At 41.6% G+C, this 21,286-nt stretch overlaps 2 protein-coding genes across 2 annotated transcripts; one reads left to right on the top strand and one right to left on the bottom strand.

The window, feature by feature from the left end:
* The first annotated feature begins 14,225 nt into the window (after positions 1-14,225).
* LOC9659062 (protein ROOT HAIR SPECIFIC 17) lies at positions 14,226-17,262 on the top strand. The gene is made up of 9 exons (XM_002965202.2): positions 14,226-14,816; positions 14,902-14,958; positions 15,014-15,110; positions 15,229-15,305; positions 15,360-15,448; positions 15,506-15,701; positions 15,759-15,940; positions 16,002-16,436; positions 16,501-17,262. Exons 1-9 carry the CDS (start codon positions 14,586-14,588, stop codon positions 16,856-16,858), a joined length of 1,722 nt encoding a protein of 573 aa, XP_002965248.2. The 5' UTR covers positions 14,226-14,585; the 3' UTR covers positions 16,859-17,262.
* Positions 17,194-20,156, bottom strand: LOC9659061 (pentatricopeptide repeat-containing protein At1g74850, chloroplastic). Its single transcript, XM_002964859.2, has 4 exons — positions 18,215-20,156; positions 17,768-18,076; positions 17,617-17,712; positions 17,194-17,561 (listed from the first exon to the last, which is right to left on the bottom strand). Exons 1-4 carry the CDS (start codon positions 20,131-20,133, stop codon positions 17,306-17,308), a joined length of 2,580 nt encoding a protein of 859 aa, XP_002964905.2. The 5' UTR covers positions 20,134-20,156; the 3' UTR covers positions 17,194-17,305.
* Between the last annotated feature and the right edge of the window lie 1,130 nt (positions 20,157-21,286).

Genomic DNA, 21,286 nt, shown 5'->3' with positions numbered 1-21,286 from the left:
TAATTTTAGGCAATAATTCCAAATACTTTGATTATACAGTAGCACCATTTCCACTAATTCTAAGAATATTAATTTAACTAATTTGTTAAAAAAATGAGTGTATTATAAAAAAACATATAAGCATAACATAATAATTACTAAAAATGTTTAATTTCAACTAAAAAATCTGATTTTGTGAGGGCCAAGTGTACGGCTACGATGCCATATACTAATATTAGCGTAATGGATTTTGGTAGCCGTCAGATTGGTTTCAATCTAGACCACTCGCTCCTGTATATAAGCTAAGGTTTTTGGGCTAATTAATATGCACATTTCTGTATTCTCTTTCCATATTCCATGCACTCACATTGGTGGAGATGAGGGGCACCTTTGATTGTCCCTAGGGAGTGTTTGGATTTGGGATTTCGGTTTAGATCTAGCTTTTGCATCGTCTAAATCTAGCTTTTTCCATTTCCTTTCTTTTGTTCTTTCCTTTCAGAATTTTGGTTTAGATCTAACTTTTTGTATTGTTTAGATCTACTATTTCTTTCTAGCTTTTTTGTCATTTCTCTTCTTTTGCTCTTTCTTTTTTAGTTCATCTTCATAGCTGATCCGCAATCTCCTCTTTTGACTTTAGAGCAGTAGTTGGTTCAATTGCTTGATGCTATGCGCTTGCAATTGAACAACAAAACTCAGTTGATGGCGGCGTTCACAGCACGTGGTATAACTCTTCCTGCTCTTGGTGCCAATCCTCGTATTCGGCCGGAGTTCTTTCGCGGGAATCCTGAGGATGATGTGTACTATTGGTTCGATCACTTTACGGTGATTGCCACATATCATTCTTGGGATGATGCTCGACAGTTGCGTGAGTTTCCCACGTGTCTCCAAGGGACGGCGTTGCAGTGGTACAATGGCTTGAGCGCAGCCACTCGTGGGGATTGGAGTGTTCTCCCGGACGTCTTCAAACGCGCCTTCGGACATGCCGATGATTGTGATGATGCTTTTCAACAATTGCATCGTCTTCGCCAAGGGCCATCTGAGTCGGTGATGCAATTTGGCGTTTGTTTCCGAAGTCTTTTGCTTCGTGCAGAGCCAAATATGTCGGAGCGGATCAAACTAGGAATGTTGTGGCTAGCACTTCGTCAATATCTTGTCGGACTTGTGCATGCACTTGCTCCTACCACCCTTGACGATGCTCTTCGCTTGGCACAACATTATGAGACGTCGCCTCTTCCACTTCTCGCTGTACGTCCTTCCGCTCCACTTTCTATGGGTGATGGTCCTGTTCCAATGGAGGTTGATGCTGCTGCTGCTCGAGTCCAAGGACAAGCGCGAGGACGTGGTCGTGGCCGTGATGTTCGCTGCTGGGCGTGTGATGAAGTTGGTCATACTTATCAGCATTGCCGTCGTTTTCCGGATTGGCGACCTCCATTTCCTGGGTGGAGACCTTGGCGTCAGCAACGTCCCCTGGGTGCTGCTGCAGTGGAAGGTCTGGACACTGAGATGCATCCGGGAAATGAGGAGTCGCGCGAGTAATGGAGGGACCTTGCGCGAATAAATTAGTGACCCCTCCATCTTTCTTTCGGGAGTATTATCAAGGGGTTCACTCGGCACCAGTTCATCCAATGTTTACTTTCCAAGCTCATTTTTATAACAAGAGGTTTCTTATTATTCTCTCCGTGTTGGTTGATACAGGTTCGAGTTTATTTTCTATTGCTCGACCTGTTGCCACATGTTGTCGTCTACACTTGCGTCGTGCGGCAGAACCAGTTTTTATTCTTTATGGCAACGGCCGTACACATGCATGTGCACGGGATGAGGTGGATCTGGTTGTGCGTGTGGGCGATCTCGAGCTTGAGTTGCAGTCGTTGCGGGTGGTGCCGAGTCAAGCTTTTGACCTCATTCTTGGTATGGATTGGTTGCAGTGCAATCATGCCAAGTGTGACTTTGAGGCTTCCCCCCCTTGTCTCATACTTCCTTATGTTTCATCCATTCCTCTCACTTCCATACCCCTTCATCCCTCTACTTCTACCTCTGCTTCCATTACTTTTGTTCCCCCACTCTTTCCTTCTGTGTTTCCATTTTGTTCTACTTTTTCCTTTTCCGATCCCTCCGACGCTCTTTGTGTTGCAGTAGTTGACCGGCTCATGAAGGAGTATTCTGATCTCTTTGAATTTGACCTATCGTCTGGGGCCAAGATTGCTACACGTCATCCGATTCCAACTGGGGATGCTCTTCCAATCAAGGTTCCTGTTCGTCGTCAGTCACCTAAGGAGATCAAGATTTTACGAGCAAACGTCAAGGAAATGCTGGAGAAGGGTGTTATTCGGAAGTCGCGGAGTCCTTGGGTATGTGAACCTCATCTTGTGACGAAGCCTGATGGGAGTATTCGTTTCTGCATCGATTATCGTCCGTTAAACGAAGTGACAATCCCAGATGTGTATCCTCTTCCTCACACTGCTGATCCCTTGGATCGTCTGGGGCGAAGTCGTTGGTTCACCAAGCTAGATCTTGCTTCTGGGTATTGGCAAGTACCGATGGCCGAAGAAGATATTCCTAAGACTACTTTTCGTACACCATTTGGTTTATACGAGTTCTTGGTGATGCCGTTTGGTTTGAACAATGCTCCAGCAACTTTCCAGCGGATGATGGACGAGGTTCTTTGCAATATGCCGAAGGTGACTGTTGACTTCATTGATGATGTCTTGATCCACTCGGAGGGGACGTGGGAGGAGCACGTTCGTGATGTTTGTAAAGTGTTGGATCGATTACGTGATGTTGGTTTAAAGCTGAAGCGGTCAAAGTGCGTGTTTGGGTCCAAGGACACAACTTATCTTGGGTACCGTATTTCTCGTGAGGGTTTGCAAGTTGATCCTGACAAACTTGTGGCTGTTCTAAAGTTCCCTACTCCGAAGTGTGTGAATGATATGCAGCGCTTTTTGGGTAAGGTGCAGTATCTCGGTCGTTTTGTGGATCATCTTTCCGATCGCACTACACCATTGCGAGTGTTGCTGAAGCCATCAACGTCATCTTTTATCTGGTCTCCGGATTGTGAGCGGGCGTTCGTGAATCTCAAAGAGCTATTGACGACTCCTCCGGTTTTGGCATATCCTGACTACACTCGACCTTTTATTTTGTGTGTGGATGCTTCTGACATTGGTCTTGGAGGTGTGTTGATGCAAGAGAGCTCGAGTGTGCTTGGTCAGCGCCATCCCATTGCATACATAAGCCATACATTACAACCAGCGGAGATGAACTACTCCACGATGAAGAAGGAGTGTTTAGCAGCAGTCTGGGGTTTCGAGAAACTTCATGCATATCTACATGGTTCTCGGATGTTACTTGAAGGTGACCATGCTGCTGTTACTTCATTATTGAAGCGGAAGAACCTAGTTGGTCGTACGGCTCAATGAGCTTTGAAGCTTCAGATATATGATTTCGATGTTGTTCATCGCCCAGGGAGTTCTATGGCTGATGCTGATGCCCTTTCTCGAGCTCCTCTTCCTTCTCCACTCACTTCTCATGTTTCTGACGAACCTATTATTCCAGCGTCTATGGATTTTCTAGATGAGGATTTTGTGCCGTCGGCGGTTGCTGTCCTTGACGTTCAGTGTCCACAGGGCGCAGAGCAAGATCTACCTTCTCTTGATGAGGTTCGCGAAGCTCAAAAGATTGAGCCGTGGATTCGAAGGCTTCGAGATGGGTTTGAGAATCCTGCATCACTTGCTGATGACTTGCCTTTCCAGCATTTATATTCTCAATATCGCCTTGAAGATGGCCTTCTTTATTTTGTGGGGACGGATCCTGATGATCATTTACGGTTGGTGGTGCCTTTGGTGTTTATTCCGCAGTTTCTCCATGCCTACCATGATTCTCCTGTTCTAGGTGGGCATATGGGACACTGTCGTGTCACCGAGAAGTTGCGCAGGTCTTTCTATTGGCCGGAGATGCGACGTGATATTATCTGGTATGTGCGTAGCTGCATTTGATGCCAAGTTCATAATACTCCCCCTTGTGCTGCGGAAGGACAGTTGGAGTCAATTGCAGTTTCCCGTCCATTTGAGGTGGTGGCGTTTGATCTTATGGGACCTTTTCCACGATCGGCTGCTGGCAATGAGTATGTTATTATTGCTTCTGACTACTTGACTCGTTGGGTGGAAGTTGGTGCTCTTGCAAACGCCTCTGCAACTGTTGTTGGATACTTCCTCCTCAATCGAGTAGTGTTCCAGCATTCTTGTCCAGAGCGGATTCTTTCGGATAATGGTCCTGCATTTATGGCTGAGGTATTTCATGTTTTGACATCTCGGTTGGGGATATGCCACACTTTTACGAGTGCTTATCATCCACAATCAGACGGTCTAATGGAACGGCTCGTTCGGACATTCAAAGGGATGATTGCAAAGTATGTGAACTTTCAGCATTCGGATTGGGATGGTTATTTGCCGTCTCTTCAGTATGCCTATGTCACAGGGGTGCAGAGTTCTGTTGGTGCTTCACCATATAAACTTCTATATGGTCATGATCCAATATTACCAACAGAGTTGGGTTTACCTTCGCGATTGCCACGAGTTCCTGATGCTAGGTCATGGGATCAATATTTGACAAGCATTCTTCCACTTGTCCGAGCAGAGTCTGCCGAACACTTAGGCCGCGTACAAGTGGGACAACGGCGCTACAACTCCCATCATCGTCCACCTGCGGAGTACAAAGTGGATGATTTGGTGTTAGTCCGTTTTCCCCATCTTACGGTACGTGGTTTATCTAAGGGGCTCCTTGCGCAGTGGAAAGGACCGTATCAGGTGTTGCGGGAAGTTGGACCGCAAGTTTATGAGGTTCGGCATGACGTTTAGCAGGCCGATCCTCCAGAGATTGTGCATGTGCAGCAGTTAAAACGCTTCATACAAAGGGATCAGGAGCAGTTAATACCGTCTACAGATCCGCCGATGCCTCCTCCTGACGTTCCTCCAGATCCCGGCCCATCTACAAGAGAACCCTTACGGCCTTCCATTATTCCGAGAGGAGGGGATGATGTGAGGGCCAAGTGTATGGCTACGATGCCGTATACTAATATTAGCGTAATGGATTTTGGTAGCCGTTGGATTGGTTTCAATCTGGACCACTCGCTCTTGTATATAAGCTAGGGTTTTTGGGTTAATTAATATGCACATTTTTGTATTCCCTTTCCATATTCCATACACTCACAATTTGAACTTTATTTAGAGGATGGAGCTAATTAAGTTAAATCATCATTGTGATTGATCTAAGATAAAATTATGATTTTGCAATATATACTGCATACCTTTGGCCATATTTATTCTCTATTTATTATATTATTAAATAAAAATTCATAAGTATCTTTATTTTTTACATTTTAATTAATAATATAATGCTTCTTAAAATTATATCATAATAATAATATCAATAATAATAATAATAATAATAATAAAGCTTTCATTCTTTTCCCTTAGTTTTAAAGTATTATTCATTTTATATAGTATGTATTAAAAATAAATTAATTCAATTATAGATTGAATTTATTCTGAACATGAGTTCCAGGTCTCTTTTTCAACTAAGCAACAAGTTCTTTTGTTATTTTGAATAGCAACACTTTTTATCTGATCTTTCCTAAACTTTTATCAATTCACTACATATTATTTATATGGTTATGCAAAAATTATACAATCTCAAATACTTTAGAAAACTTAAACATTAATATGAGGTCCAAGTGTACAATTACAATGCTGTATATTAATATTAATAGCTATACAATATTGTTAACATAGTGGGATTTTGATAGCCATCAAATTGGTTTTAATCTGGACTACTCACTCCTGTATATAAGCTAAAGTCTTTGAATTAATTAATATGCACATTTTTATATTCCCTTGAATATTCCATGCCACATTGGTGAAGGTGAGTGGTAGCTTTGATTGTTCTTGAAGAGTGCTTGAATTTAGGATTTTGATTTAGATTTAGCTTTTGTATTATTTAGATTTCATTTCTTTATAACTTTTTCAATTTCTTCTCTTTTGCTTTGTCTCCTTTTTGTTCATTTTCATGGAGAGTAGTAGCTTACTCTCCTTTTACTTTAGAGTAGTAATTGTGCAATTGTTTGATACTATATAGTTGTAGTTAAATAACCAAACTCAGTTAATAATAGTATTTATAGCATATGGTATAACTCCTCCTACTCTTATTGCTAATCTTTATGTTCGGCCGAAGTTATTTTGTGGGAATTCTAAGGATAATGTGTATCATTGATTCGATCACTTTACAGTGATTGCATTCTTGGGATTGTTCGACGTTTGCATAAGTTTTCCATGTGCTTTTAAGGGATGGTGTTGCAATAGTACAATGGTTTAAATGCAGCTATTTGTGTGGATTAGAGCATTCTCCTAGACATTTTCATATGTGTATTTGAACATGTCAATTATTGTGATTATATCTTTCAACAATTGCATTATCTTTGTCAAAGGCTATTTGAGTTAATGATGCAATTTGGCATTATTGGTGGATGGGATTTTCTATTACAATGGCTGTGTATATTTGCCACGGGTGGATGCGTTAGTTCATTTTTAGAGCTTTTTGCTTTGTGTAGAGTCAAATATGTCAGAATAAATCAAATTGGGAATGTTGTAATTAGCATTTTATTAAGATTTTGTGAGAGTTATGCATGCACTTGCTCTAGCCACCCTTGATAATCTTTTTAATTGGCACAACGTCATAAAACATTACCTTTTTCACTTCTCATTACATATTTTTCAACTCTACTTCTTATGGGAGATAGTTTTATTCTGATAGAGCTTGATGTTGTTGCTACTTGTATTTAATGACAAGGGCAAGTAAATGGTTGTAGCTATGATGTCTGTTGTTAAGTTTGTAATAGATTGGCCATATATATCGACATTGTTGGCATTTTTCAGTTTGGCATTCTCCATTTTCTAGGTGGAAGCCTTGGCATCAATAACGTTTTATTAGTGCTACTACAATGGAAGGTCTCGTCATAAAGATTCTTTTGAAAATAAGGAGTCACATGAGTAGTAGAGGGTTCTTATGTAAATAAATCAATAACTCTTCCATCCTTCTTTCAAGAGTACTATTAAGGGGTTTATTTGGCATCAATTCATCTAGTGTTTACTTTCCAAATTTATTTTTGTAATAATAAGTCTTTTATTATTCTCTCTATGTTTGTGGATACAAGTTTAAGTTTATTTTCTATTGCTTGGCTTATTGCCATATATTATTATCTACATTTATATTGTGTAGTAGAACCAGTCTTAATTTTTTATACCAATGGTCATACATATGTATGTACATGGGATGAGGCAAACTTAGTTGTATATATAAGCCATCATGAGCTTGAACTTCAAAAGTTGTGGGTGGTATCGAGTTAAACTTTTAACCTCATCCTTAATATGAATTAGTTGCAACACAATCATACCAAATGTAATTTTGAAGCTTCTCTCCATTGTTTTATACTTTATCATCTTTCTTCAATTTCTCTCTCTTCTATTTTTCTTTGTCCCTCCACTTCTACTTTTGTTTTCATCACTTTTATTTCCTCATTACTTCCTATTATGTTTCTATTTTGTTCCTCTATTCCCTATTTAAATCCCTTTGACTATCTTTGTGTTGCAGTGGTAGATTGACTTAAGAAGGAATATGCTGATTTCTTTAATTTTGACATGTTTTCTAAAGCTAAAAATGCAACACATCATCCTATTCCAACTAAAGATGCTTGTCCAATGAAGGTTTTTATTTAGCATAGGTCACCAAAAGAGATCAAAATTTTACACACGAATGTTAAAGAAATATTAGAAAAGGGTGTTATCCAAAAATCTCGAAGTCCTACAGTGTGTGAATCTCATTTTATCATGAAGTTTGATAGGAATATTTACTTCTATATTGACTATTGTTTGTTAAAAGAGGTGATTATCCTGGATGTATACCCTTTTTCTCATATTAAAGATCTCCTAGATCGTCTAAGAAGAAGTCGTTGATTCACCAAGTTAGATCTTACTTCTGGGTATTAGCAAGTGTTGATGTTTGAGAAAGATATTCCCAAAACTATTTTTTATACATTATTTGGTTTGTACAAATTGTTGATGATGCTATTTAGTTTAAACAATGTTCCAGCTACTTTCTAGGGATAATGGACAAGGTTTTTTATGATATACCAAAGGTGACTACTGACTTCATTAATAAAGTCTTGATCCACTCAAAGAGAATATAAAAGGAGCAAGTCTATGATATTCATAAAGTGTTGGATCAGTTGCAAAAATTTTGTTCAAAACTGAAATGGTCGAAATGTGTGTTTAGGTCTAAAAACATGACTTATCTTGGGTACCATATTTCTGTAAAGGTTTGCAAGTTGATTTTAATAAATATATGGCTGTTCTCAAGTGCCTTACTCCAAAGTATATAAATGGTGTGCAATGCTTTTTAAGCAAGTTGCAATATCTCGGATGTTTTGTTGATCATCTTTCTGATCGCACTGCACCATTGCAAACATTGTTTGAATTGTCAACATTGTCTTTTATCTAGTTTGTAGACTATGAATGAGTGTTTACAAATCTCAAAAAGTTATTAATGACTCCTTCAGTTTTGGTGTATCCTGACTACACTTGACCTTTCATTTTGCGCATGGATAATTTTGATATCAATCTTGGAGGAGTGTTGATGCAAGAGATTTCAAATATGCATGGTCAGTGCCATTTTATTGCATATATCAGCCATATATTACAAGCAATGGAGGTGAACTAATCCACAATAAAGGAGTGTTTAGCAATAATTTAGGGTTTTGAGAAGTTTCATATATATTTGCATGGTTCTCAGACATTATTAAAAGGTGATCATATTGTAATTACTTTGTTATTGAAACAAAAGAATTTAGTTGGTTATACTATTTAATGGGCTTTGAAGCTTCAAATATATGATTTCAATGTTGTTTATCATCAAACCTTTTCTTTCTGTTTGAACTCTGAGACTGTGACTACGCTGTCAAGGAGTTCTATGGCTGATGTTGATGCCCTTTTTCAAGCTCTTCTTTCTTCTTGATTCTCTTCTCATATTTCTGATGAATCTATTATTCCATCTATAGATTTTATTGATGAGGATTTCGTACCATTGGCAGTTGTTATATTTGATGTTTAGTGTCCGCAAGATTTACCTTTTCTTGACAAAGTTTAGAAGGCTTAAAATGTTAAGCTATGGATTCAAGGGTTTCATAATGGGTTTGAGAATTTTACATTACTTATTGATGATTTGCCATTTCAATATGTACATTATATGTAGTTGTATTTGCTACAAACTTGTAATACTCCCTTTTATGTTGCAAAAGGATAGTTAGAGTCAATTATAATTTCCCATCCGTTTGAGTTGGTGCCATTTAATTTTATTTGGCCTTTTCTTTAGTCAACTATTGATAATAAGTATGTCATTATTACTTTTGATTATTTGATTTGTTACGTTAAAGTTGATGCTCTTTTTAATGCATTTACAACTATTGTTGGATTTTTCCTCCTTAATCGAGTGATGTTCCAACATTTAAGTCTAAAGCAGATTTTCTCAAATAATAGTCACACATTTATGGTTGATGTATTTCACGTTTTAACGTCTTAGTTAGGGATATGCCACACTTTCATAAGTGTTTAGCATCCATAGATAGATGGTTTAGTGAAATAGCTCGTTTAGACCTTCAAAGGGATGATTGGGAAATATTTGAAATTTCAGCATTTAGATTGGGATGGCTACTTGTCATCTTTTTAGTATGCATATGTCATAAGGGTGTAGAGTTCTATTGATGCATCTCTATATAAACTTATATATAATCATGATTTAATACTACCAACTAAGTTAAGTTTACTTTTGCAATTGCTACGAGCTACCAATGCTAGGTTCTAAGATTAGTATTTAATGATCATTCTTCCACTTATCCAAGTAGAGTTTACTAAACACTTAGGCCACGTATAAGTGGGACAACAATAGCGCTACAATTCTTATAATTATCTATGTACATAGTACAAAATAGATGATTTGATTTTGGTTTGTTTTCCCAATCTTTGGTATGTGGTTTGTTTGAGGGGCTCCTTGATCAATGAAAGGGATTGTATCAAGTTGGACTGCAAGTTTATGAGATTTGGTATGATGTTCAATAGGCCAATCCTCCAGAAATTGTATATGTGTAATGGTTGAAATGCTTTGTACAAAGAAATCATAAATAACTGATACTACCTACAGATCCACTAGTGCTTCCTCCTAACGTTCCTTTAAATCCTGGCCCATCAATAAGAGAATCTTAATTACCTTCTATCCTTTCAAGAGGAGGAGATGATATAAAGTCTAAGTGTATGGTTCTAATGCTATATATTATACATCCCCTCCAAGTGGATCAAGACATTATCGATGAAGTCAATAGTTATCTTCAACATATCACAAAGAACCCCATCCATAATTTGTTAGAAATTTAATGAAGTATTATTCAAACTAAATAGCATCATCAATAACTTATACAAACCAAATGGTATATAAAAAGTAATTTTGGGAATATCTTCTTCGGCCATTAGCAATTATTTCCTAGTATCCAGAAGCAAGATCTAACTTATTAAATTAATGACTTCTCCCAATACAATCCAAAAGATCTATAGTGTGAGAAAGAGGGTACACATCTAAGATAGTCACCTTTTTTAACAAACGATAGTTAATGTAGAAGAAAAAAATATTTATTAGACTTTATGACAAGATGAAATTCACATGCCCAAAAACTCTAAGACTTTTGGATAAAACCCTTTTCTAATGTCTTTTTAACTTTCACATATAAAATCTTGATATCTTTTGGTGATTGATACCAAATAGAAACTTTGATTGGACTTGTATTCTGTAAGCAACCAAAGAGAACGACTTGAGAGACGATCCATGGGGTTCAAATATAGAGGGAAAAGGCTCATGAACAAGAGTGCACCCCTTTTTCCAAATGGTTAAAGGTTTTGGGATATTTGGGGTTAAGCATCCTTGGGTGTGAATAGTACTGGGCTGGGTGACCTCCCGGAAAGTTCAAACTCAGGAGTTTATATTTGGTATCGGGTTCGACTCTGTTGGTTGGCTAAGGGAATCACATAAACAAGAGTGCACCCCCTTTTCCAAACGGTTAAGAGTTTTGGGATATTTGGGAAAAATTAACATACTTCATTATGAGTCAAAATGTGGCAATAGGCCGAGCAATAAAAGTTAAACTTGAGTATGTATCAACCAATACAGAAAGAATAATAAAAGACCTTTTGTTATAAACATAAATTTAAAAAGTAAACACTAGATGAATTGATGCTAAGTGAACCCTTTGATGATACTTCTAGAAGAAAGATGAAAGGGTCACTAACTTATTTGTTTATATGCAACTCCTTGTTTCCCAAAAAAATCTCAATGTTCATACCATGACATTGTTGATGCTAATGTCCCCATCTAGGAAATGGAAGTTGCCAATCCAAAAAATGCCAACAATACTAATAAGTATGGCTAATTTCATCTATTATTGTTGCTTGAGTTCAAGGACAAGGATGAAGACATAATCGTATTCATGATATCCACTATTAGGCACATTAGACCTCTATTGGAATAGGACCACTCAAAAGAAGTGAAGCTGAAAGACGTACAACAAAAGGGAACGACTTGAGAGACGATCCATGGGGTTCAAATATAGAGGGAAAGAGCCCATGAACAAGAGTGCACCCCTTTTTCCAATCAGTTAAGGGTTTTGGGATATTTGGGGTTAAGTGTCCTTGGGTTTGAATAGTACTGAGTTGGATGACCTCCTGGGAAGTCCAAATTTAAGAGCTTACATTTGGTATCAGAGAAGTCTCGAGTCTGACTCTGTTAGTTGGCTAGGGGAATCACACCACATGTTGATTGAGAGAGAGAGAGAGAGAGAGAGAGAGAGAGAGAGAGAGAGAGAGAGAAAGAGAGAGAGCATGTTATATTGTAAATCTCTTCTGATTTAAGCATATGAATTCTCTTCTGTTAGTTGGCTAGGGGAATCACACCACATGTTGATTGACATCTGGCTGGTCCAGTTTGCTCCCACTGGGCTCGACCCGAGGGGTAGAGTGTCAAGAGAGCGAGGCTAAATTTAGGAGCTTACAGGGCTCGACCCGAGGGGTAGGGTGTCAAGAGAGCGAGGCTAAATTTAGGAGCTTACAGTTTCATAATGTTGTGCCAAGCAAACAATATTGTCAAGGATATATGCATAAGTTTAACAAGATATTGATGAAGTGCTGGCTACAACATTCCCAACTTGATCTGCTCTAATATATTTAGCTTCACATGAAGCAAGAGGTATGCTCCAATATATTTAGCTTCACATGAAGCAAGAGGCATTGGAAACAAATGCTAAATTGCATCATTGACTCAAATAGCCCTTGACGAAAACAATTTAATTGTTGAAAGGTATTATCACAATTGTTATCATATCCAAATTTCATAAAAATGCTCCAATCCACACTAATGGCTATGCTCAAACCATTATACCACTACAGTGCTATCTCTTAAAGACATTTGGGAAACTCACATAAACACTGAACATCATCCCAACAATGATATATGGCAATCAGTGTAAAGTGATTGAATCAATAGTACAAATTAATTCCCATGGAAGAACTCCGGCCAAACACGAAAATTGATAATAAAAGTAAAAGGAGTTGTACCATACACTATGAATGCCACCATCAACTAAGTCTAATTGTCTAATTATCAAGCAATTGCACCAATTACTAGTCTAGAGTCAAAGGAGGAGGAGGCTACTACTTTACCATGAAGATGAACAAAAAGGAAAAAAACAAAAAAGAAAAAATTCAAAAAGCTATAAAGAAAGGGAGATTTAGATGATGCAAAAGCTAAATATAAACCAAAATCCCAAATTCAAGCACTCTTCAAGGACCATCAAAATTGTTTTTCACCTCCACCAATGTGAATATAGAAATGGAATACAGAAATGTGCATATCAATTAGTTTAAAAACCTTAACTTATATATAGAAGTGATTGGTTGAGATTGAAACCAATCCAATAGTTATCAAAATCTCATTATGCTAATATTGGCATATAGTATTATATCCATACACTTGGACCTTATAGTGTCATTTAAACTTTTTCTTAAAATTATAAATTTTTATTTTTTAATTATCTAGTCATTATTATACTTCTTATTAAGTATATAATCATTTTTCTTAATTTTTTGGCTTTGGATATTCATCATAAATCTATAATATACTTAATATACTGAAACCTTTATATATATTTGCTAGATCTAAGTGCTCCATGCACTCATAGATTCTAATACTTATTAACTCTATTATTAAATATATAAATATAGAGAAAAACTTTAAGAGGAATTTAATTTCTCATCAAAATTAATTTATTAATTTTTCATTGATGATAGTGTGGTTAGATAGAGTCATAATCAACACACTTTGATCTGTAATTTAAGTATCTAAATCGACATGTGAGCTGAATTTAATTGTTGCATATTTAATCCTTTTGTCTTTAATATGTAGAAAATGATAAGTAAAAATTTTAGATATGTGTTTTTATATCTCTAATTGTTTTAAAGAGCAATTGTCCAAGATGTGTCTTACAAGACTTTGCTAAGTAAAAATTCCCACATTGCTATAGGAGAATAAAGATCATGTTTGACAAAGTCTCTTTACTAATCAAATACACCTAATCCTCCAAGAAAAATCTTAAGATACAACCTTTTAAATTCAAATGTGCCACTTAGTAAATTCTATATCCTATAGAATATATATAAGCACCAAATGACATGTAATAATATACTTTTCAGTTGCGCACAAAAGTATTCAAAATATGCATATATAACGTAATTACACTAAAATATCTTGACGTGTCAGTTTAAACAAGCTTAGGAGTTGACCAAGCTAGATGATTAAAATGTACTGACATGCCATGATCTTTGCATGATATGGACTCAGCTAATCGTTTGGTATGGTTTGCATGTGAATATTCTCTGGAAGAATTTGTACGTACACAGGGCCGTTGGTGAAAAAGCGGGCCCAAAGTTAAAGCTTAACGTTCCCTTCGCGCTTTTATTTCTTCCACGGTAAGAAGAAAAGAAAAGAAATCATGCAAGCATTTTGCCCAGAGAAAAAGGATTAAAAAAGCGTGCGCTATACGGTGTATGGGGAAAAGGCTAAACCCTAGTTTTCTCGTATGTCTACGACTATTTTCGATATATGGGGGAGGTGTTATCCTATTTTATTTTGGATTCAAGGGTTCTCTCTGTTAGAAATAGCCACAACACGGGGAGCTGCCGTTGCCGCGGGCGAGGAGCCGCCCAATCGATCGATCTCTTGTCTCCTCTCTCGCGCGCGGTCGCAAGAATCTCTCGACCAATGCAGGATCTTTCCGTGCTCTTCCCCATCGCCTAGAATCCACCGCCGAGAGATTAGGCTTCAATCGCGCCGAGCAGTCGATAGGGCTTTGGCGCCGCGATCGCCGAGCTCCCAGGGAAGAATTGCTGTTCTTTATCGCGCTATTTGCTATGTGGCGGGATCGAGCATGCGGAGTGTGAGATGGGAATCGGGGCCAGGAATCTAGCGGGATGATGATTCTTGGGGTGAGGCTGCCATGGGTGTGCCGGAGCAGGGGTTACGCGTATCTCGTCTTGATGGCCAAGCAGCCGAAATCCTCCTCCTCGTCTAGGATGTCTCCCTTGCCAGCGGCGGCGATCTCCACATTGGTGATGATTTGCGCCTCGGCGCTGCTGGGTCTGGCGTTTCTTTCGATGCTCGTGCATGATCTTGACCGCCACTCGGGACCCTTCATACAATTGGTAAAAATTCCCTCCTCGCTCATCTTTTCTGTGTTCTCTTTGTGCTCTTCTCGCTCGATCGATCTAGCTTTTTTCTCTTTGACAGAAGCGAGGGACCGTCCACCCCATGCTCGCACGATCGCAGGATTTGCAAGATGTGCCGGTAAGACGTGACATCAAACCACCATTTTATAGAGCTTTTGGGAAAACTCTTGCAGAGCGAGGGCGATATTTCGTCCGACAGCATTTGGGAGTCGCCGTCTGCGAAATTTTTCTACGGGTGCAGCGAGCCGAGGGAAGAATTTTCATTTTCAGGCAAGAAAAAAAACTCGAACTAAGAATCTTCTTGTTCTTCTTCTTCATATATATTTTTTTGCTCGTTGCTTTTCTTCCACTACCAAAGTCGACCAACTTTTCTCATCTCTCGTTCCAGGTGTTGGATTTCCGTCCAAAGCTAATGGGTATCTGATGATTGAAGCGAGTGGAGGCTTAAACCAACAACGGACTGGGGTAGGCCGTGTGGCTTGCGATTAAGAGTTCGCTCATTGCTAACTTGCCGTGCAGATAACAGACGCCGTGGTTGCCGCCAGGCTCTTGAATGCTACATTAGTGGTCCCAGGATTGGATCACAAATCATACTGGAAGGACAACAGGTAGCTTATTCGTGAATCCATATTCACTCTCTTAACCAATTGCTTGGGTTTGAACAGCAACTTCAGTGACATATTCGACGTCGACTGGTTCATCAAGTCGCTCACGTCCGATGTTTCCGTTGTCAAAGAATTGCCGGCAGCAGCGAGATCAAAGTATTTGAAGCGAAATCATCTCACGTCGATGCGTGTCCCGCGAAAATGTACACCGCAATATTATCAGAGCAAAATCCTCCCGATTTTGCAGAAGAAGAAGGTACGGCGCAAGACTTGCCTCCAACCAGAGATCCTTTGGCTAATACTTGACTGTTAGGTGCTGCGGCTGACCAAATTTGATTATAGACTCGCCAACAAACTTGAGCCAGAGCTGCAAAGATTGAGATGTCGGGTGAACTACAGGGCCTTACAGTTCACTCCTGAGATATTGAATATGGGAAACAGCCTTGTAAGCCGGATGAGACAGATGAGCAAACGCTACATTGCCTTGCATTTGAGGTGAGGTTGATGTTTTGTTTTTAGCGGTGTTGTCATTCATGAAAGCCTCTGATGTATGCAGATACGGATCTGATATGCTAGCTTTTTCCGGTTGCTACTACGGGGGAGGTGACAAAGAGATCAAAGAACTCGGAGCGATTCGTAAGCGATGGAAGACTTTGCACGTCCGAAGCCCGGAAAGGGAGCGGAGAAACGGAAAGTGCCCGCTAACACCCAAAGAAGTCGGCCTGATGCTCAGGGCCTTGGGCTTTGGCAACGATTCCTACCTCTACGTCGCGTCAGGAGAAGTTTATGGTGGAGAGGAGTCACTGGCACCGCTCAAGGCATTGTTTCCGAACTACTTCACCAAGGAAACGCTGACCACCAAGGAGGAGCTCCAGCCTTTCTTGCACTACTCGTCGAGAATGGCGGCGCTGGACTACATCGTCTCGGACGAGAGCAACGTGTTCGTCACCAACAACAATGGCAACATGGCTCGTATACTAGCTGGCCGGAGGTATGTCAACTACGTGCTAGGTGGTCCCTCTTTTTCTCACGAAGCTTTCTTTTCTGTTTTACAGGCGCTACTACGGGCACAAGAGGACGATCAGGCCAAACACGAAAAAACTGGGGTCCCTCTTCCTCGCTCGGCACGAAATGCCTTGGGATGCTTTTGCGGCTAAAGTGAAAACGTTCCAGAAAGGCTTCATGGGAGAGCCGAACGAGATGAAGCAGGGAAGAGGAGAGTTTCATGAGAATCCGGCGGCGTGCATATGTGAGAAGGGGGTGGGAGCTCACAGTCCGGTCGATCCAAGCGGCAGCTACAACGACACGAGCTACAACTATTTCGACGAGGACCAGCTGGGGTCGTATGAAACGGAGGTGTTGCACGCAGAAGGAGAAGCGGCAGCGGAAGAGCTGCCACTTTTCTCGGATTAGCGGCGGACGGAGAAATTTTTGTCCCCCTCAACGACAAGTTTCCGGGGGATTGTCGCCAAAGTTGTATATAGCAACAGCTCGCAAGGTACGCTAGTTTTTACCAGTCTGAAAAGTCGAGAGGCTGCACAGGGAAAAGTTCTCGGGGCTGGAAGAAGATCTCGATCGAGGCAAAAAAGAAAGTCTATGCTCGAGGAGCTCTCGCTAGCCAAAGCGAGAAAAAGTGAAGGGATAAGATTAGAGACTGGCCCCCCTACAGGGAAAAGCTTTCGAAGACAAAGAGAAAAGTGGAAGAAGAAATACAGGGAAAAGCTTTCGAAGACAAAGAGAAAGTGGAAGAAGAAAGAAAGAAAGAAGTTTGTCATACACACTTGGTTTAAATCGAAGGAGTCTCTCTATTCTTTTGTTTTGTATATGGCCGCTTTCTTCCTTTCGCTGTACACAAAAGAGCTATTTGAGAGAAGGAACTTTGGACTGCGCTAGCTGCTTTGTTAGTTGAGCCGGAAGAGGCTCGTTTCTCACGTAAGTCTCGCTGAAGGAAGGCATGCTCGAGAGCCACGGCTTTAACGCCTCGCCTTTGCAAACTATCCTTCCTTCGTTCCAGGACGCCGTCTCGAGTGGCGCCGCGTAGTGTTTGAGGAACGCTTGCACCACTTTCGCTACTGGTAAGTCCTCCACTTTCCTGTGATCTTCGATATCACCACACCTGGTAAACGAGAGAAAAGCTATGATCTCAAAGCTTGCGAAGAGCGAAAACTTACGAGACAACGATGGAAGTCATGAAAGGCAACTTCTCGCATTCTTGCAAGTCGTTAAACCACGTCGACAGCGCAGTGACGGTGGCACCGGCGGACATCCTGCAACAAAGAGAAGATCAACCCCGGTAGACAAACTAGAGAGGAAAACACTTACCTGTGGACGTTCACGGACCAAACGCGACGAGTTTTGATGAACGCCTCGGGGAAGGCTCCTCGCTGCATTGCATCGGCGAGAACTCGGGCGGCCCGAGCCTTTTGGTTGCAGTAGACGAGGAGCTCGACGAGTGCGTTGTAGAAGTCCATGCTTTCTTCCATGTCCCGGAGCTTGAGGCCGTCGAAAGCGTACTCCACGACTTGCCAGCTAAAGTCGGCATCGTAAGTGCCACGCACAATCCCCACGACTACTTGGTGGAGGCCCCCGGCCGCGATCATCTCGTCTAGGAGCTGAGTTGCGTAGTCCCATCTGCAAAGAACAAAGATCCATCACACTCGCTAGAAGAAACAAGCAAGACAAACAAGAAACCATCTACGATCTATCAACAAGCATAACAAACAAGGAAACAAACACGAAAACTCTCAAAGAAGGATGAAGAAAACTTACTTGCTTCGCCTCACACACAGCGAGAGCAGCAAGCAGTAGACCCGAGCGCCGGGAACTTTGCTCGTCTCCTTGATGATGACAAACTCCTCCTTGGCCTCCTCGAGCAATCCCATATCGCAGTAAACCCCCAGCAGCGTCTCGTGCGTCCTCTCGTCCACTTCACTCCCCTCCTTTTGCTGCAACTCGGAGAAAAACTCCAGAGCCTCGTCGTGGAGCCCGACCTTGCTGTAAGCCTCCATAACCGAGTTCACGCTGGACACCGGAGCTTGGAACCCGGCCTTGTTCATCGCGTAGAGCGTAGACCCCGCTTCCACGTAAAGACCACCTTTCGCGTAGCCTTGGATGAGAGCGTCGTAAGCCGAGACCTGTGGATCCAGCCCGGCCTCCCGGATCCTATAATACGAAACCAGCGCGTCCTTGTACATGGCCATCTTTCCATACGAGCTTATCAGCCCGGCCGAGGCCTCCAAGCTCGGTGTGGACTCGTTCGTGAGCATGTGTTGATGGATCTTCGCGGCCTCTCTCGTAAGTCCTCCCCTCCCACAAACCGAGAGCAATGCCGAGTACGTAGCATCGTCCGGCTTCACTCCACTGTCCACCATGTCGTGGAAGAGATTGATCGACTCCTGGAAGTAACCACCCTCGCCAAACACTTGTATGAGCGAGTTGTAAGTCGCCACCGTGGGTGGCGTCGAGAGATCTTTCATGTCCGAGAAGAGCGAGCGAACTTGCTCGAAGCATCCCTGGTTACCGTAGATCCGGAGGAGCGTGGAGTAAGTCTCGACGTCGGGAGCGCAGCCGCCTCGCTGCATCTGCTTGAACACTCCAGCGGCGCCGTGGACGTTCCCGGCGTCGGCGTAAGCTTCGATCAAAGAGTTGTATCCAGCGATGTCGGGAGGATTGCCTTCGTCCTCCATCTCCCGGAGGAGCTCCTCGACTCGGCCCAGCTGGTTGGATCCCGCAAAGGTGTCGACGAGGGACTTGTAAGTCACGGCGTCGGCCACCACTCCGGACTCGTTCATCGTCTTGAACACCATCGCGGCTTGCTCCACGAGACCCCGCGAAGAACACGCCGAGAGGAGCGTGTTGTACGTGATAAGATCCGGCTGGATGCCTTCGTGCCGCATCTGCGCGAAGAGATTGAGCAGTCCCTCCCAGTCGAGGCCACCTTTCGAGCAAGCGTTTAGAACCGTGTTGTAAGTGATGAGATTCGGCTCCACTTGCTCCTTCTTCATCCTGGCCAGGAGATGGAGCGATGCTTCATACTGCCCGTTTCGTCCGTAAGCATTGATCAAGGCCGTGAAAGCGTAGACGTTCCACTTGACGTCGTTCTCCGGCATGTCCTCGAAGATCTCCGAGCACTTCTCGAGCAGCCCCTCGCGGCCCATGATCCCGATCATGATGGTGTAGATGTGCTCGGTGGGCTTGCACCACTGCTGGCGCTGCATGTACTTGAAGAGCCGGAGCGCTCGGTGCCAGTCGCTGCGCGCCGCGAACTCGCGGAAGATGAGCGAGAAGTCCTGCATCGTGAGCTTGCTGCGGTAGAGGTCCATGCAGCGCGTCACGCTTCCGCGCGGCGGGAGCTGGCTCAGCGAGTTGATGCACGACTCGATCTCGTAGCCGTACTTGCCCTTCTCCACCGTGATGGCGTCCACGATCATGGTGGGCTTCTTGAAGACGCCGCTGCGGGGCTTGCGCACCACCGTCGAGACCTCCGCGCGGACGAGCGGCGGCTTTCGACGTTGGCCATCGCCGCCGCATTGCTGCTGCTCGTGTGTGTTTTCACGCTGGAAATGGAAGCGCGAGGGGAGGAAAGTAGAGCTGAGCTGCGGTTCTGGGAACCCACCTGAGCGCTCGCGTCGCCGGTGGCGCGGTGTAGAGAATGCGGCGGCGGCGGCGGCAGCATTGGCAGCGGCCATTGCTCATTCTTCTCGCAAGAACCCTAAAAACAGGGCACAATTTGAATTTGAAAAATTATCTCGTGCTTTACCTAATTTCGGCAGTGAGAATATTCTCTATTTATGCTCGCTTTTACAATTGGTCATATATTCACTATTTAGTTACTTTTATATCTATTAATATTATAATTTCGCTAGGCGTTAGTACTTAGATGGTGTGTTAGTGAATAAAAAGCACTCACTTGTTCTATGTTAGATTGGGCCAGTCCATTGGATATTTCCGTCAATGTTTTCTATGTAGTCGTCAAGGACAATACTAGACCACTCATCCTTGTTGTGCTCATTCTTGCACCAAGCTCCAAGTCCTTTTGGAGGCCTCAGAGCATCCTCAGGATTATTAGTGTTTATGTCAAAAATTTGGAAGAGATAACAGTATTGGGAGAAACCATTCCCAGGCACAACCATCTCGCCATTGTCATTGGATACATAGTTGTCTAGAGGAATTTTGCTTGATTGCCCAGAAGGCTCACAGTTTGCCCACAGCTCCCCATGGTACCACAGTCTTACGTTATAACACGTCTTTGAAAACTGTCCAGCCTGTTAAAACTTTGTAAAAATTTCAAAAGCACTCCTGTAAATGAACAAGTTAAAATTAATTACCTCCAAAGGAATTAGTATTAGCAAAAGCATAATCACTAGAATCATTGTATGGGTGCAATAAATAGAAAATACTTCAGCAAATAAAAACATTTATATGTTTATATGTTAATAATAGCTCCTATTTGATTTATAATTTAAATATATGTACTCTCTTGGTCATAAAAGACAAGATTTAAAAGCCTTACTTTCTGTATTTCCTCTAACTGTCAAAATATAAAAAAAGTAACAATTGCTTTGAATTTTCACTCTTTAGTGCATCCTTACTTTTTACAAAAAATTGCCACTACAACTGGGCTTAATTCTAGCATGCAAACGAGAGATGTGAGTTTATATTTTTCAAATAATCTCCATCTGGTAGCAAGCTCAAAACAAACATCGATAAAAAATTATAAAAAATAATAAAGTACATCGTAACCAAGATTACTATCTAGGGCCACTTGGCAGATATCCGACAGGGCAAAAGAAATAGATGCTGCTAGATTCTCCGGGAATATAATTAACCCAAAGCCTGCCA

This window comes from Selaginella moellendorffii, unplaced genomic scaffold (genome assembly GCF_000143415.4).
Source record: "Selaginella moellendorffii unplaced genomic scaffold, v1.0 SELMOscaffold_5, whole genome shotgun sequence".
Classification (NCBI taxonomy): domain Eukaryota; kingdom Viridiplantae; phylum Streptophyta; class Lycopodiopsida; order Selaginellales; family Selaginellaceae; genus Selaginella; species Selaginella moellendorffii.
The sequence above is the reverse complement of the archived record's forward strand: the minus strand, read 5'-3'. Positions and strand labels throughout refer to the sequence as shown.